The 17,997-nt window shown below is 36.8% G+C and overlaps 1 protein-coding gene across 1 annotated transcript in view; it reads right to left on the bottom strand.

Moving 5' to 3' along the window:
- Positions 1-3,541: 3,541 nt before the first annotated feature.
- Positions 3,542-17,997, bottom strand: part of MLLT10 (MLLT10 histone lysine methyltransferase DOT1L cofactor) — a 223,585-nt gene continuing 209,129 nt past the window's right edge. The window contains exons 17-23 of the mRNA XM_044915534.1: positions 17,304-17,458; positions 15,026-15,214; positions 14,511-14,599; positions 14,012-14,373; positions 12,878-12,974; positions 7,584-7,793; positions 3,542-5,304 (exon numbers count right to left, since the gene is read on the bottom strand). Coding sequence (XP_044771469.1) covers positions 5,260-5,304; positions 7,584-7,793; positions 12,878-12,974; positions 14,012-14,373; positions 14,511-14,599; positions 15,026-15,214; positions 17,304-17,458 — 1,147 coding nt within the window. The 3' untranslated portion in view covers positions 3,542-5,259. The remainder of the gene's footprint in view (positions 5,305-7,583; positions 7,794-12,877; positions 12,975-14,011; positions 14,374-14,510; positions 14,600-15,025; positions 15,215-17,303; positions 17,459-17,997) is intronic.

A 17,997-nucleotide genomic window follows, 5' to 3' on the forward strand; every position in this document is an offset into this window, starting at 1 on the left:
TAGAAATTAACAGAAAAAAACCCTGGAAAATTCACAAATATATGGAAATTATATAATGCTCTCTGAACAACCAATGATTCAAAGAAGAAATTACTTTTATTTTATTTTTATTTTTTTTAAGTAGGCTCCATGCCTAGTGTGGAGGCCAACATGGGGCTTGAACTCACAACCGAGATCAAGAACTGAGCTGAGATCAAGAGTCAGACGCTTAACCACCTGAGCCACCCAGGCACCCCCAAAGGAGAGATGAAAGCAGCTCGGGCTCTCTGCTCAGCGGGGAGCCTGCTTCTCCCTCTCCGACTCCCCCTGTTTGTGTTCCCTCTCTCGCTGTGTCTCTGTCAAATAAATAAATAAAACTTAAAAAAAAAAAAGCAGCTTGGAATAAAAAAGGAAACAAAACATACCAAAACTTATAGGATGCAGCAAAAGCAGTTCTAAGAGGTAAGCTAATAGCAATAAACAGCTATATTAGAAACAAAGATCTCAAATAAACAACCTAACTCTGCCTCAAGGAACTAGAAAAAGAACAGACTGAGCCCAAAGTGAGCAGAAGGAAGGAACTAATAAAGATTAGAGCAGAAGTAAATGAAACAGAGAACAGGAAAGCAAGAGAAAAAATGAACAAAACTGCAAGCTGGTTCTTTGAAAAGATAAACAAAACTGACAAACTTTTAGCTAGACTAACCAAGGAAAAAAGAGAGGAGACCCAATTCAACACAATTATAATGAAAAGAATATTACAACTGACACCACAGAAATACAAAGGATCGTAAAAGCTATCATGAACCAGCAAACTGGATACCCTAGAAGAAATGGAAAAATTCTTAGAAACATAAAATCTACCAAGACTGAATTAGAAAGAAATAAAAAACCTGAAGAGCCCAATTACTGGTAAGATTGACTCATTATCAAAGATCTCAAAACAAAGAAAAGTCCAGGGCCAGATGGCTTCATTGGTGAATTTTACCAAATATTTAAAAGAATTAACAACAATCCTTCTCAAACTCTTCCCCAAAAAATTAAAGGGGAAGGAATGCTCTCAAATTCATTTTACGAGGCCAGCATCACCCTGCTACCAAAGCCAGAAAGGACACTACAAGAAAATGCAACTACGGGCCAATATCCCTAATGAATATAGATGCAAATACTAGCAAACCTAATTCAGCGGATCATTCACCATAAAAAAAAAAAATCATTCATCATGATCCAGTGGGATTTATACCTAGGATGGTTCAACATATACACATCAGTTAATGTGAAACATCACATTAATGGAATGAAAGAAAAAAATCATATGACCATCTCAAGGTCATATGAGGCAGAAAAAACATTTGACAAAATTTAACATCCATTCATGATAAAAACTCAACTAATTCGGTACAGAGGAAATGTATCTCAACTTAATAAAGGTCATAAATGACAAGCCCACAGCAAAAATCATCAATAGCAACAAGTTGAAAGCTTTTCTTCTAAGACTAAGAACAGGACAAAGATGCCCACTCTCAACACTCTTATTGAACATAGTATTGAGCATCCTAGATTCCACCAAAAACTATTAGATCAAATCAGTCAGTAAAGTTAAAGGATATGAAATTAACATATAAAAATCAGTAGCATTTCAGGGTGCCAGGGTGGCTCAGTTGGTTAAGTATCTAACTCTTGATTTAAGCTCAGGTCATGATCTCAGGGTCATGAGATCGAGCCCCCCATGGGGCTTCACGCTGGGTGTGGAGCCTGCTTAAGATTCTCTCTCTTCCTCTGCCCCTACCCCCCACTTTTATGCACACATACTCTCTCTAAAAAAAAAAAAAGTCAGTAGCATTTCTATACAGTAACAATGAATTATCTGAAAAAGAAATAAATAAAATGATCCTATTGACAATAGCATCAAAACTTAAGTATTTATACCTAAATAGTTAAGCATAAATTTAACAAAGGAAGTAAAAGTTCTTTACACTGTAAACTACAAGACACTGATGAAAGAAATTCCAAGAAGATGGAATAAATGGAAAGGTATCCCATATTCATGGATTGGAAGAATATTCTTAAAATGTCCAAACTACCCAAAGCCACATACAGATTCAGTATAATCCATATCAAGATTCCAATGGCATTTTTTACAGAAGTAGAAAAAAAAAAAATTCTAAAATCCATATTTAACCATAAAGGACCCAGAATAGCAAAAGTAATCTTGACAAAGAACAAAGTGGGAAGCATAATACTTCCTGATATCTTTTAAGCTTACAATCATCAAAACAGTATGGCTGGCCTAAAAACAGATACATAGACCAAAGGAACAGAATCAAGAGCCCAGAAATAAAACCAAACATATATGGTCAATGAGTATTTCACAAAGGAGCCAAGAAGCCAAGAATACTTGATGAAGAAAAGATAGTCTCTTCAATAATGGTGCTAGGAAAATTGGACATTCACATGTCAAAGAGTGAAACCGAATGCCTATCTTACACAACTCACAAAAAATAACTTGCAATGAACTAAAGACTTATTAAATGTAAGACCCAAAACTGTAAAACTCCTAGAGGAAAACATAGGAAAAAAACTCCCTGACATGGGTCTTGGCAGTGATTTTTTTGGGTATGAAACTGAAAGTAAGTACAAGAAACAAAATTTTAAGAAGTGAGACCATATCAAAATAAAAACTTTCTGCACAGCAAAAGAAACCATCAGCAAAAAATGAAAAGATAACCTGTGGAATGGGAAAAAATATTTGCAAACCAAATATCAGCTCAGGTGTTAATATCCAAAATACATAAAGAACTTACACCATTCAAAAGAAGACACACACACACACACACACACACAAATAACCCCTCCCCCAAATAATCCAATTAAAAAATGGGCAAAGGACCCAAAATAGACGTTTTTTCCCAAGAAGATATACATGACCAACAGGTACATGAAAAGGTGCTCAACGTCACTAATCATCAGGAAGTGCAAAAGAAAACCACAATGAAATATCACCTCATACCTGTTAGAATGGCCATTATTAAGAAAACAAGAGATAACAAATGCTGGTGAGGAAGTGGAGAAAAGGAAACCCTTGTGCACGGTTGGTGGGATTATAAATTGGTGCAGCCACTGTGGAAAACAGCATGGAGGGTCCTCAAAAAGTCAAAAATAGAGCTACCCTATGATCAGATTTGCAGTTACCAGAGGGCAGGGCTGGGATGAGAGAGAATTGGATGAATGTGGTCAAAAGGTAAAAATGTCCAATTATAAAATAAATCAGTACTAGGATGTAATGTACAGTATTAAGGCAGTTAACACTGCTGTATGATCATTTGAAAGTTGTTACGAGAGTAAATACTAAGAGTTCTCATCACAAAGGAAAGACTTTTTTTTTCATTCTCCTGTTTTCGTATCTGCACGAGATGATGGATGTTAACTAAACTTACTGTGGTGATCATTTCACAATACATATAAGTCAAATCATTATATTGTATACCTTAAGCTTACATGGTACTGTATATCAATTATATCTTAATAAAACTGGAAAAAGGAATGGCACAGAGTTATAAACATTATTAAATTTTATTAACAAAAACTTTGTACATTTTTTTAATACATGTGGAATTTTACATCTAGGTAAAATAACAACACATTCAAAATTTACCATTTATACAAATTGTTACAGAATAACAACCAGTGGGTTAAATAAGTAAAATAAACCACACCGATTTTTTTAATTATCTACAAAAGATTTGACTTCTTTAAAATTCCCCTGAACATATAAAAATAAATTAATTTTACTTTTCAATTAAATCTACCAATTAGAAATATTACAAATCAAAATATCAATGTTATTTTATGAATTTTTCACAATACAAAACAGATTCACAAAACCTTATTTACAGAAATGAGGTAAGAACTGTGCAATGTTTAACCAAGAGACATATTGCAGAATTAACATGTTCTTCCAGCTAAGTACACAGTGGAGGTCTAATTACAGCTGGGTCTTTTCCACTAATAATTCACGCATTTAAGAACAGTTCAATGATTACATCCCCAATTGTTCAATTTATACTCTGCTATACTGTCACACCAGGAGTGTGGCTACCCAAAGTGTAAGGACTGTAAATACAAATTTCACCTGTTTCAGGAACTGTAGTTGTTTCGTTTGAAATCACTGTCAGTAAATGGGAAGTTGTTTAAAAAAAAAAAAAAAATCTTACCAAATCCACTCATTTTCCTTGTGACTCATTAGTGGATAAATACCCAGGTAATAGTTTTGCCTGAGCTATCTACAGTGGCATAGAAAGTTTTTAATAAAGGCAGAACCATGGGGAAGGCTGCTGGTGCAACAAGGACTATTCCTACTACGTACGTACAAGGACTGACGATAGTGCAAGCTCAGCTGTCTAGAGCCATTTCAACACAATGGAGGTACTAATAGGCACTTGATTCAGGCCAAACCCTACCAGCAGTTTCCAGAGCGGCCCCTCTTTCTGAAAGAAATCTTTCACTTTGAATTGATCTGGTTCCCCCAGCAGCCTTAAAACTCACTTAACTCAAAATATGAGTAGTTACTTTAAAATATGAGTAGGTCTTAGCACTTTATTAAAAAAAAAAGTATTTAGCAAAAGAAAATTACCTTTAGCAGAAGCAGACATTACATCCTAACTTGATTACCAAAACTGGCCAAATCCCATTATAAAGAAATTTTTATAACAAAGATTGCCAAGTACCAGTTGATGACCTATTAATTTGCAATACTTAACCAATAAAACTCCAATAGACAATATTGGACAATTCCTTAAAATCTGTCTTAAGATCTGACTCACAGAGCGAGCATACTATAACCCAAACAAAAGATTGTACTTCATATTCTAACTTGTACAACAAAAATCAGTTTATAAATGGAACAAGTCTTTAGTTTTGCTGTTCGTCTCTCCAATTTATAACAAAATTAGTTGTGCACCAACTATATTAAATTCCTCTTAGGTTGATAAATTCATTGCATGTAAATTATTTCATTGACAAAAGTTAGTTATTAAATTTTTTTTTCAAAGTTCAAAAAAATCTGGGTTGAGGGATAGGGGATATATGGGAATTCCATTTCAGTGCAACAAAGCAACAAGAAAATTAATCAAAGCCTTACAAGCAAGTCCTTGTGGCAATTAATCCTTTGTTGTGCAGTTCACTTCTTGTCGCATTTCTTCATGGGTGTAGGAGGGCTGCAACGGCAGCCAGATGAAGTGCTAGAGCAGCAGGTGAGGCAATCCAGAGGTTTCTCAAGTGTCAACTTTTCTCTTGAGTGACAGGCCCAGTTTTATCACTAAGTCTCTGCAGTTAAACAAAATCAAAGGCATTAGGTAAATGAATGCGTGGTCCACACTGGTGGTAATCGTCTCTTAAATTGGAATTATAACGGAGATAAAGGGTGGTATATACGGCGATTTCATTTTTTTCTACAAGTTGGCATGACTACTTTTCAGCACAATATAAAGACATGAGTTTACTAGTAAACATTACCAGTTGCTTTATATTAACTTCAGCAGTATATGAAGACAGAAGGGCCCATCTGAAAGGACAGAACTCATAGAGAATGGATGTAGAAATCATCCCCCAAATTGACTTGTCCACAGTAGTAATTACGTGGTACTGGGGAAAATGAATTTTTATGCACTAACAAAGTCATGGGTTCTGATCCCACATGTGCCATTTGTCCCTTAAGCTAAACTCTTTGAGTCTCCTTTTACTGATCTATAAAAAAAATTTTAAAGTCCCTCAAGACTGAAATCACATATACTATTGTTATCTAACAAAGATGGCTGGCACACAGTGGGGTACTCATAAATATTATTTCCCAGCCTTGTTTTTCTCCCATTAGGTACTTAATAGTGCTTACTTTTTTTCTTATTTATTATTGTAGTTTTCCATTAAAAAACACATTCCATACTGTATCACTCAGGAAAAGGTAGCTTGTAAAAATACCTCGTTTTATTAAGCATCACTTTATTACATTTTCCCCCAAACTGAAGGATAGTGGCAATCTTGTGTCAAGCAAGTCTATTGGTATTACTTTTCCAACAGCATTTGATCAATTCTTATCTCTATGTCACATGTTAGTCATTCTTGTAATATTTCAAACTCTTTCATTATTATATTTGTTACAGGGATCTATGATTAGTGATTACAACTCACTGAAAGCTCAGATGATGGTTAGCATTTTTTTTAGCAATAAAAAGCATTTTTAAATTAAGGTATGTGCTTTGTTTCTTTAGACAATGCTATCGCACACTTGACAGATTACAGTATAATGTAAACATAATTTTTATATGCACTGGGAAACAAAAACATTCATCTGACTCACTTTTTACAATATTTACTTTATTGCAGTAGTGTGGACCTGAATCCGCACTATCTCCAAGGTATGCCTGTAGTTTGCTTTTTAATGCAAGAAAAAATTTGAAAAAGGAAAAAACAGTATTAAAAAATCCCTAAATTAATACAGACTCATGGAAATTTCCCACATCTGTAAAACACTGGAGAGGTGACTAGGTTTATGATAGCGACAGGAGTATTCACAATCAGGAAGTTAGAGACAGTGGGGCAAACAAAGGCATTGAAGAGTTGATGAAAACCAATTAATCCTGCATTTTGAACCAACTCTTGTTACTCAATACAAACTAAAGTTTCTGAAGACTAACAGCACAGTAAACAGCAAGCTTTCAAGTGATGGGAAATAGCAAACATTGTGACTTTTCACACTGTGATTTGCCAAGTCTCCCACCTCATTCTTTCCCTTCTTCCTTTTCCTGACGTCCAGTCTCCATTCTATATCCCAATATCCTTCTCTGCCCTGAACTCGAATTTAGGGGAAACACTTATACTCCAGTAAAGTAGACCTAATTGAAGAGGAGAATTAATAGAAAGAAACAGCCTTAAAATGTGTGCTCCTATATGTACAGTACACTGTTCCTGCATCCATTTTTAATTTACCTTAACTGGTACACTGAAAAGGTAAGAGGCTATCGCTTAAATGAAATTAATAATTTAAATTCCATTACAAATATCATTATGATTTACTTTTCTTTTTAAAATTAATCTGGCAGAGTAACTGGAGTGCCCTAAAATTTATATATTAATTTTATTATAAATATGATTCAGTTTTACAAAGTACTTTAAAGCAAAGTAATAAAAATATTCCAAAATTATCTAGACTGGTTCTATAATTAAACAAATTAACTGAACAAAAGTTCATCAAAAAGTACCAACTATTATCTTTTGAATGGACTGTCCCATACCACTTACTATAACTAAAATACATTTTCATTTCCAATTTGGTGAATTATAAAACGTCCTTCAAACCGTATGCACAAATTTAAACTAATGTACTTAGGAGATATATAAATTGGCTTGGGTCCTTCATGTTTACAATACCCAGCTGCTGAAACAACTGGTTTTAAGAAGAAATTATCAGGGGAATATATATATATATATATATATATATACATATTTTTTAAATAAGAGAGAAAAGCTAAAGAGACAGTCATCTCTGATTAATCAATAAAATTCTTTTTATTATTTCCCTAGATTAATAATAAAGCAAAGATACTTACCGTTACTTTCTGGCTTGCGTTATCGCCATGGATGGTGAGGAACGGGTTGGTGGTGGCTGGGTGAAGTGGCGGCGCCTGAGTACCTGCAAGTAGGTTGTTAATTGGAATCTGTGTTGGCCCGGGGATCTGGAGCTGCTGTAGTTCAGGTGGGTGGTGCTGCTGGTGGTGATGCTGTTGCATTAACTGATACAGAAGGGCCTGATGTTGTTCCTTTGGTAAAAACATGTGGGAGAAGATGAGTTCCCAGTCATAGAATTCAGCAGTCAGTAAAGCCTGACTTTTCTATTTTCTTCTTTACTTTAATATTAGATATTTAAATATAAGTCACATTTATACTACTAAGAAAGAAAACAAGTTATCTTATCTGGAAAAATATAGTGCACTAGATAATAACCATCTATTATAAAATGTCAATATCACTACTGAATGGCTTATTTTCAAAACAGAGCAAACAAATATAGGAGACCTCTATTCAAATTGGGTTATCCATGATAATTAAGGGCAATGGCAACTTAGAAGTCCAAGTTATCTGAATCTGACTTTAGAATGTGGGCCATTCTCATTCCCAATTCTGGGAACATAAAAATAACTTTTAAAGTTCTCATTCATGCCAACAAAGAGTGCTTCGTTGGTGTAGTTATGAGACTATTCTTTGCAGCAAGTATGTATTTGATTTCTTGAGTGTTTACTGTGTGCCAGGCACTGTTCTGAGACATATGAGTGAGGAAAAAAATCTCTGCCCTTCTGTGCTCAGCCTGAAGGGGAAGACAGAGAGACCAACAAAAATGTTAGGATATGATTATTGGTAAGGATCAGGGTAAACAGCAATGTGTGAGTGACAGTATGGGGGGGTGGAAATCTCAGATAGGTCAGGGTGGTTCTCACTCGAACAAAGACTTGGAGACAAGGAGGGAATTCGCTATATGGACATGGGGAAAGGGAGGAGATTTCTAGGAAGAAGGAACAGCCGGTGCTAAGGGACTATGTGGGAGCATATCCACTGTGATCAAGGAATAGCAAGGAGACCAGGGGCAGGCTGGGGACAAGTGAACAAGGAGGAGACAAGGGGAGAATGCGGGCCTCATGGTGGTGGGCCATGAACACTTTGGCTTTTACTCAAAGTAATACGGGAAACCAGGGGAAGGTTTTAAGCTGAGGAGTGACACAATCTTACTTGGGACTTCTGGATGGATTCAGTGTGAGGCGTCAGATGAGAGTGAAGAATGACTGCAAGGTTTTGGGCTTGAGCAACTATAAATTGGTGTTACCTTTGGCAGAGGTAGGCAAAACTACGTGTGGAGCAGGTTTGTGACAGATTAGCAGTTCAGTTTTGGACATGTTATGCTTGAAATGTCTATTAAAATATCTAAGTGGAGATATCAAGAAAGCAGTTGGATACAGAAGTTTGAAACTCCAGAAACGGGCCTGGGCTGAAGATGTAACATCCGCACATATTTAAAGCTGGACTGGAGAATGATAATCGAAGCTCTATGACTGGAGGAGATCACTAAAATACTAGGTTACTCTGAAAGTGAGAGGTTGAGGGGAAGAGAGGAATGAATGGTTATGCAGGAAGAACACCGCGGTAATGTGGGCTCCTGAAGGCTAAGGGAAGAAAGTGTTTCAAGGAGGAGGGAGTGATCAACTCCGTCAAATGCTTTTGCCAGATCAAGTAAGAAGAACAACAACTGTCTACTGGACTTAGCAGTATGAAGGCCATCTGGGAGAAGACGGCAAGCAGAAAAACAGGGTAGCAGTTGGTGGGGGGAGGAGGGTCAAGCAAGAGTTTTTCTTAAGATGGGAGAAGTCAGGATGACTTAGAAGAAAATGCGCTGCTTATAAACGAACAAAGTTCACCCCACAATCTTGGCTGACAAAGAAAAGACAGAATTTAAACAACTTCAGTTCTTGTGGTCTCTGAGCAACAATGTGTGCTAAAACCCCCTTAATGAACCATGTTCTAGAAATGAGTCATCTACATGTATTATTACTAATAATAATCTTGATTAAGAGGAAGGACCCCAAATAAACAATTTTAGTACTTCGTATTAAGATGAGAGATAAGAAAACAAGATCACATTTTAGTGTAATCATTAAAGAATTTATATACAGTCTATCTTTTTTTTTTTTTTTTTTAATTTGACAGAGAGAGACACAGCGAGAGAGGGAACACAAGCAGGGGGAGTGGGAGAGGGAGAAGCAGGCTTCCCGCGGAGCAGGGAGCCTGATGCGGGGCTCGATCCCAGGACCCTGGGATCATGACCTGAGCCGAAGGCAGACACTTAACGACTGAGCCACCCAGGCGCCCCTATATACAGTCTATCTTTATACCATTGTAAGAACAGTAACTGAAAACGATGATCCACAATCAAAATTAGTATTTTCAATATATTTTTGACTAAAGCAAAAAAATGGGCACATACATTTTATTTACTTATATATAAAAATTTTATTTTTTTAAAGATTATTTATTTTGAGGGGGGAGAGACCTACAGAGAGAGCACGAGCAGAGAGGAGGGGTGGGAGGGAGAAGCAGACTCCCCACTGAGCAGGGAGCCCAATGCGGGGCTCGATCCCAGCACTCTGGGATCTTGACCTGAGCCAAAGGCAGATGCTTAACCAACCGAGCCACCCAGGCGCCCTAAAGATTTTTTTAAGTAATTTCTACACCCAACGTGGGGCTCCGCCTCACAACCCCAAGATCAGGAGTCGCACACTCCACCGACTGAGCCAGCCAGGCACTCCGGGTAAATACTTAGAAAGAAATTACAAACAAAGGCTGAAACTCTGAGCTAATTAAATAGTGCATTTTCCAAGCAGTCTAACTCAACGAAGTACGCTAGGGAAATGGAGCTGGAGAGAGTTGCACAAATACATCAACCCATCTGGCTTTAAGTTTATGACTGCACAAAGCCAGCCAGAATGTCTCTGCATGTGAGCCACACACTTCCAATCTTTTTTTTTTTTTTAAGATTTTATTTTTAGGTAAATCTCTACACCCCACATGGGGCTCGAACTTACAACCCCAAGAGTCGCACGCTCTACTAAATGAGCCAGCCAGGTTAGTCAATTCTTCCTCTCTTCTCCAAGATACCTAATTCCACATTTTTTTCTCTCATCTGACCACCAATATTCTTAGCTCCCTCAGCTGATGCCTTTCTTTTTTTTTAAAGATTTTGTTTATTTATTTGAGAAAGAGAGAGAGCACAAGCAGGGGGAGGGACAAAGGGAGAGGGGGAAGCAGACGCCCGACTGAGCAGGAAGCCCGATCGAAGTGGGACTCAATCCCAGGACCCTGAGATCACGAACTGAGCTGAAGGCAGATGCTTAACCAACGGAGCCACCCAGGCGCCCGATGCCCTTAATTCTAATTTTAAAAATTGAAAACACTGAAAGTGGGCTTCCTCAAACTCCTGTCATAAAAACCCTCTGACAGCTGCTCTGCCTGCCCTCTTCATACAGTGGGATGCTGCTCGCCACTCCCCTCCCTCTCCGTCCCTCTGAAGAACTTTGCTGCTGTTACCCTTCCTCTCTCCTGCTCCCACCAACATATACATATGCTGTCATATTCAAAGTGAATAGAAACTTCCCCCTTAGACCATGTCTTTTTCCATTAGCTGCTCATTTCTCTGCTTTTTTAGAGTGAAGTGTCTGGAGCTACCAATACTCCATCTTCACTTCCCCTCCTGCCATTTTCTTTGGAACCATTCGAGGAGGTTTTTACTTCTCACCACAATTGTCAAAACCTCCAGACAGCCAAATTCAATGGTCAATTTACTTGTCCTCCCAGAAGCATTTTTATACAGCCGAGTCCTTCCTTTGTTGATACATTTGCTTCACATGGAGCCAAGGATACCACTCTCAGTTCCTCTCTTAACTCACTGGTCACTTTTTTCCCACATCCTCTACTAGGATTGTGTTCCTCTTCCAGTATATCCAGGGCTCAGTCCTCAGACATCAGTCCTCATTCCCTACTGATCTCATAAAATCTTGTAAATCTAAGTATCATACATGCAGCGATGACCCCAAATGTATATTTCAACTGAATCCTTTTCCGGGACTCCAGACTCACACAACTGTCTGGTCTACATCTCACTTGAACATCTAAATAGACATCTCCACCTTAGTACGTCTGTAACAGAACTGCTTTCTCTCCAAAACCGGCTGTTCCTCCAGGTCCTCCAAATCTCAGTAAAACTCAACATCCCATTGTTTAAAACAGGACTCTTCTTTACCTTCAACGTCTGACAAACAAGTCTTGTTGGTTTTATCTTCAAAATACACAATCCCAGATGGTTTTCCCCCACATTGATCCTGCTATTTAAGATACCCCATCTTCTACCTGGACTACTCCAATAGCCTCCCTGTTTCTCCTTTTGCTACCATCTCCCCTCCCAACACATACAATTTCCCATACAACAGCTAAGTTAATCTTTAAAAAATGTGAATTGTTATCATGTCACTATTCTGCTCAAATCTTCCAACTAATTATTTAAAATAGCCCTGAAAGAAAAAGTGAGGATATATGAAACAAGATTTTTAAAGTTGAGGTAATTATTAAAACTAGTATACTATATACTATTTTGATACATTTGAAAGTTTCCACGATAGAAAACTTAAAAAACAAATCACTAATGGCTTTTCATCACGTGCAAAACCTAAATTTCCTGCCACAGACAGCCAAACAAGGCCCACCCGTGACTTTCTCTCCCCTGCACCAGCCTCTCCCTTATTCTGCAGTCATGCCGGCCTTCTTTCCGGTACTCAAAACAAACACATGCGGTCTTGTTCAATGCTGCTCTTCCATTCATTCCCCCGTGTCAAAAATGCACGTTCCTTCAACTCTTATTCAGGTCTGTGTTCAAAAGTCACCTACTCAAAGAGGCAAGACTCTGCTATCTAAGCCGCGGCCCCTGTCCCACTGTTCCTCTATCCCTTTCTCCTCCTCCTCATTTTTCTTTTCGGTGCCGATCACTACACCCACGCATTTGTTTACTGTCCACCTCCACTGTCGGAATGAAACCCCATGAAAATACAAAGTCTTGTTCAGCACCACATTACCAGAATCTACAAGAGCCTCACAGTGTATGTTCTAAAATTTGTAAATGCATCAATATAATGTCACTATAGGTATCACGGACTAGACTAAATGGCAAGACAAACTATTTTGGGGGCTGTGCATCCGATAATGCTATTTCACAAAATGGTAAGTCTGTACCCATGCTGAATGCCTATTACAGCCTAGAACACTTGCTCCTAATAAAAAGCAAATATTATCAAAAGGAAAAACTTACTGGCGTGAGCTGTTGAGAATTTAACAACTGCTGAAATTGTTGTTGGTGAAGAAATATTTGTCTTTGCTGGTCAGAAAGTAATCCTAGTCCTGAGGCACTGAAAAACGATTAAAATTCTTACTTTCTACTATATATCTTTAATGTTTCTTAAAATGTAAAATGAAAAACAACTTTTCAATTTGGTGTTTAATGAGTTAACAAGTCAAATCTCTAAATATAATACTTTCTGATAACAATCACATACAAATTTCTTTTTTCTCTCTCGTGTATATACAGGTAAATAAGAATTCACATTGTCAAGAAATGTTTTGTTTTCCTTTTTATTATAAACCAAGAAGGCACTCAGTACTTTATGGGATAGAAATTTAAATGTGTTTATAACACGCACGTAATAATTTTTAATTATTCGAGGATAATTTAACCCACACTAAATAGCATATACGTAAAACAAGGAAAAAATCCCATCTACTAATTGACTTTACCTAACCTTTTTTAATGGTCCCAATGGAGAGTAAAATTAAACACCAAAGAAAAGGGAGCCAGAAAAATAGTTTACTAGTATCCACTGCAAATCCATTTAAAACGATTTATTCCTCAAATGTATGTTCAGTAACAACATGGCTTTAGTCCCCTTATTTTGAACAAACAGTCAAATGAAACTCCAGTACCATGAAACAGTTTCACTCACAGGAAATTCAAGATAATTTGATCTAGGCCTTCATCCTGTATCAAAATTTTTAATTATAAAACTAGCAAAATTGCATAGCTAAATTTTAAGAAATCAATATTCATTCATATGCAATCGTCATTACAATATTTTCTTCAAAATTTATGATACATGAAGGCAATATACAAGGGGAGATAACACAGATCAAGAATGAAATTTTAAGCACAGAACATATTTAATGCTTTATTACTAAAAGTGATTTAATTTTGTTTTAATCTGAATTACTTAAATTTCAAAAATAAATGGCTCTCAGAATAATACACTTAATCTAGAAGTTTGCTAGATTTTCATTTCTTGTTGATTACATCTACAAGAAGCCCATTAAAAACCCCAATTTGAAAGCATGGACAATGCTGGTACTATATGTTGCACTAAAGAACCCAAAATCTATTACGTGCGTTTCTTACCTGTTAGTCAGTGTAGCTGGCATTGGATGTGTTGCATTAGGTGGTACAGTTGTGTGGGTGAGGGGGGTAGGGTTCTGGGATATTGTGACAGGGGTCTGAATAACCCCATTTAAAGCTCCTACAATGCCATTAATTGCCAGTTGGTTACCTGGCAAAGCTCCAATTATTCCACCCACTCCAGGCACTGTAGGAATGGTGGATGTTACAGTCTGCATTCCACTAGCCAGGGCCCCCACTGTCACACCATTGACCTGCTGAACTCCACTAACGCCAGAGCCAGGCTGAGCTGGACTCTGCCCAGCAGGAGGTGGGGTAGAAAGAGCAGAAGAGCTGCTGGTGCTTTGTCCACTGGAGGTTAAGTCCTAACGTAAGAAAGAATAGGAACTTAAGTAAGAAAGAACACAGCAAAACTGTTTAAAATCATCTTAAACCTTTTAATGTGATATACTATTGTTCGTTAAGAAAAACATAGAAATGAAACTAACCACACCAAAATTACCTGATTTAATACAGGAAGAGAATTATCAGGTAAAAAGCTGTTTCCTAGGTGAGGGCTCTTACTGCTGTTCAAGGAATCAGTGGTAGGAGCTAGAATAATAAAAGACAAAAAGAAGCCTATTTACCCTGTTAAATGACATTATGTGTAAGATTAAAGGCTTATCTAAAAGCTTATCCTGAAGCCCACATTAAAAACACTTAAATATTAAGTCTTGCTATGCCTAATACCAGTTTAAAGGGAAAAATCTATAACTCTATTGAATACTATGGCTTTAAATCAATAAAGAGATCATTACGCATTTAAATAACTATTATAGTTAAATTACGCACTAAAGAAGTTAGAGCAAATTCAAGTTGATCACTTAACAGATTCTTCATGTTCTTTGAAAATAACCTATCATTCCTTTTCTACTTCTTCATATAACTGGTAACCAGTTACTATTCACTTATTATGAAAAAGATACTGAAAGTCGATCCTACTTTCCTTAGATATGCAATAAGTATTTTCACACTTACCGTTCTGTGCTGAAAATGCATGCATTTGATGAGATGGACTAGGATTTGTTGTTATTGTTGGAAAAGGCACTGAGAGCTGTGCATTCAATAACTGAAGACGTTCCTTTTTGGCTGTCAAGTTTTTAATCTGCTCTTCCAATCTCCGATTTTCAACTTGAAGTTGGTGTAATGACTTCAGCATTCCTAAAACTAGCAAACATTTGGATGGTTTTAATAAAGACAAGTTCCCACACAGGACTAAGTATTTTACAGACCGAAGTGTCAATAACTTTAAAAATAAGTTAAAATAGGAAAGCAGAAATTCTGTAAAGCATCCTCAAATTACCAGGTTTTATTTCTAAATTTATACATAGATATAAATAGACCACAATATATTATGTGTATATATAAGCATAAAGGGATACTGTTCCTAGATGTACCTTCTGGGAACTTTGTTACCACCTATCAAAAAAACCCACCCATCTGGTCTAGGTAGTTTCCATTCTCAAAGAAAAATGATGACATCTTATTTTCACCAAAATAAAAACCTAATTAAAAATTCAAAGTGCCTGCCATAATTTTTCATTAAAATCATATTTAAAATGGGAAAGAATCACCAGTAGCCTTCACCACAATAAAGAGCACAAGTTTCTGTGTGCTGCTTGGCTAAGCTAAGCATGTCACCAGACCCGGAGTGAGAAGCCTCCCAGCCCCAGCGCTCGGCATGCTGATCCACACATCCGCCAGCAGGGAGCAGTGTGCACGCACCACAACCCCCACTCCCAGCTCCCAGAGAAAAGCCGATCGTCTGCGAGCAGGCGGTTTCTGTCCTGCCTCATCACCTCAAATACAGTTTCAATTCCTTCCACAACTCAGACCTCTCAACTGACAACACTGAGTAGTTATGCCAGGGTGACGGACACTTTAAAAGTTCTACGTACACATAGTAAAAAGCTGTATTTGTTTAACATGCCCTCAGGGCCTTTAAAAGACACAAGTGTAGTGGTACAGACATATATGGTCATTTCCCAAGGATTTAACTTTTATCCCTCCTCTTCAAGATGCTAAAAAGAAACCCTCAGTGTACCCAAATGAGATGCAATAAGACTAAGCTAAACCTGTCCTCCAGCTATCATGTTTAAAGGATTATCCTGGCATGAATTTCCTCACAATTAGCATTTTTCCGTCAAGGCACCATTTATAAAACAAAACAACACACACACAAAAAAATGAAAATATCAATTTACGGCACTTGTCTACTAACAAGAAGCAAAATGTTTTATTTTGATACAATAAAGCAGTAAAAGCCTATATCCCAAAACAATAAAAACTATCTATTTTTTCCCTAAAAATGTATATCCTTAACATGAGGCCACTTCCCCAGCTAACTGCCACTTATAGTAACTTTGCTTTTTTAGCATTTTTCACCCAGGATCCTCCCTAATACTTAACATTGAAAAAATACTAAATATGTATATAAAATACATATATTACATAATTTAATAAATAATACAAAATATATATAAATTTAGTAATTCTTATTTTCTCATCCAAATTATAAAATTAAGAAGACGGCTGAATGTATTTGACTATAAGCATTTTTATTTTTACTTTTTTCAAAATTATTTCTAGGGGGAGAGAAGGAGAAGGAGAGGGAGAGAATCTCAAGCAGACTCCCCAGTGAGCGAGGAGCCTGACGTGCGGCTCGATCTCACGACCCTGAGATCATGACCTGAGCTGAAACCAAGAGTTGGACACTCAATGGACTGAGCCACCCAGGCTCCCCTGACTAAATGCATTTTTTTAAAATGAATTCTCCAGAGGTAAGCCAAGTTTTCTTCAAACAATTAAGCTAAGATATAACTCATGTATTTTAGTAAAATTTAAAAATTGGTAAGAACAAAGTACCAATATTAAAATAATTCAAAACAGTAACAATAACCACTGAACACATCAGTGCTTACTATGAGCTAGGCAATGTTCTTCACAGTTTTTATGCCATTTAATACTCAAAACAACACTACGATACAGGTACATTATTATTCCCAGTCTACAAATGGGAGCTAATGCACACATTAAGAAACTTGCCCAAGATCCTATCATTAATAACAGGTAAAGATAAGATTCAAATCCAGTGGTAAAACTGTAGAATCTGTTCTATTGAACCATTACACTACATTTTCTTGCCGTATTTTACAAAACATATTTCATAATTTCACTGCTACTGATAAAGTGTGACTGCCACATCTATCCATCTGTCTGTCCGTCCATCTTTTAAAGACATGAAAAGAATACTTACTGTCACTAGGAGTACCCTGTTCTAATAAAAACTGCTGTCCTTCACTCCACTGTCTCTCCAAAAGCTGTTCTATGCTGGCTGCTACTGGAGGCAGATTTTCCAAACTGCTGTTGACCGGCTGATCATAGCGAATTTGTAAACTGCTTACAGGAGATCTGTTGAAAATATTAATTTTCAGGTTAAACAGAAAGAGAATGCATTCACATTTCTTACCTTATGCTGACCCTTTCCCTGTAAGTCTTCTAACTCCAGGCTGCCTATGCTGGAAGAATGATAAAACCATAATCCACCCTAAAACTGAGTAATTACCATTCTTCCTCCCCAAATTATAAAATCAGGGGAATAGCTGGCTATACTCAATAATTAAAAACCACTAGAAAATATAAACACCCCCCCCCCAATAATCTCTGAAATAGGCTGTAAAAGAACTGATACAGCTTTAGACAAAAGGGGGAAAGATAGTATTAGAAAACTTTAAAATAATTAGCCAGAAGAGAAGAGTTCACCATTCTGCTTTAATATATAAAATATCAGAGTAACATTGTACAATTATAATAATGTAGAAAACATTTTAATTTACAACCAACAGAATCTCAAATACCAGTAAAAAGAAATTTTTAATAATTTTGAAGGAGCCTTTTGTTATAAAGTAAAAAATACGGATTTTCTAGTATTTACAGGATTAAGGAGCATT

Source organism: Neomonachus schauinslandi, chromosome 5 (genome assembly GCF_002201575.2).
Source record: "Neomonachus schauinslandi chromosome 5, ASM220157v2, whole genome shotgun sequence".
In the NCBI taxonomy this organism is placed as follows: Eukaryota; Metazoa; Chordata; class Mammalia; order Carnivora; family Phocidae; genus Neomonachus; species Neomonachus schauinslandi.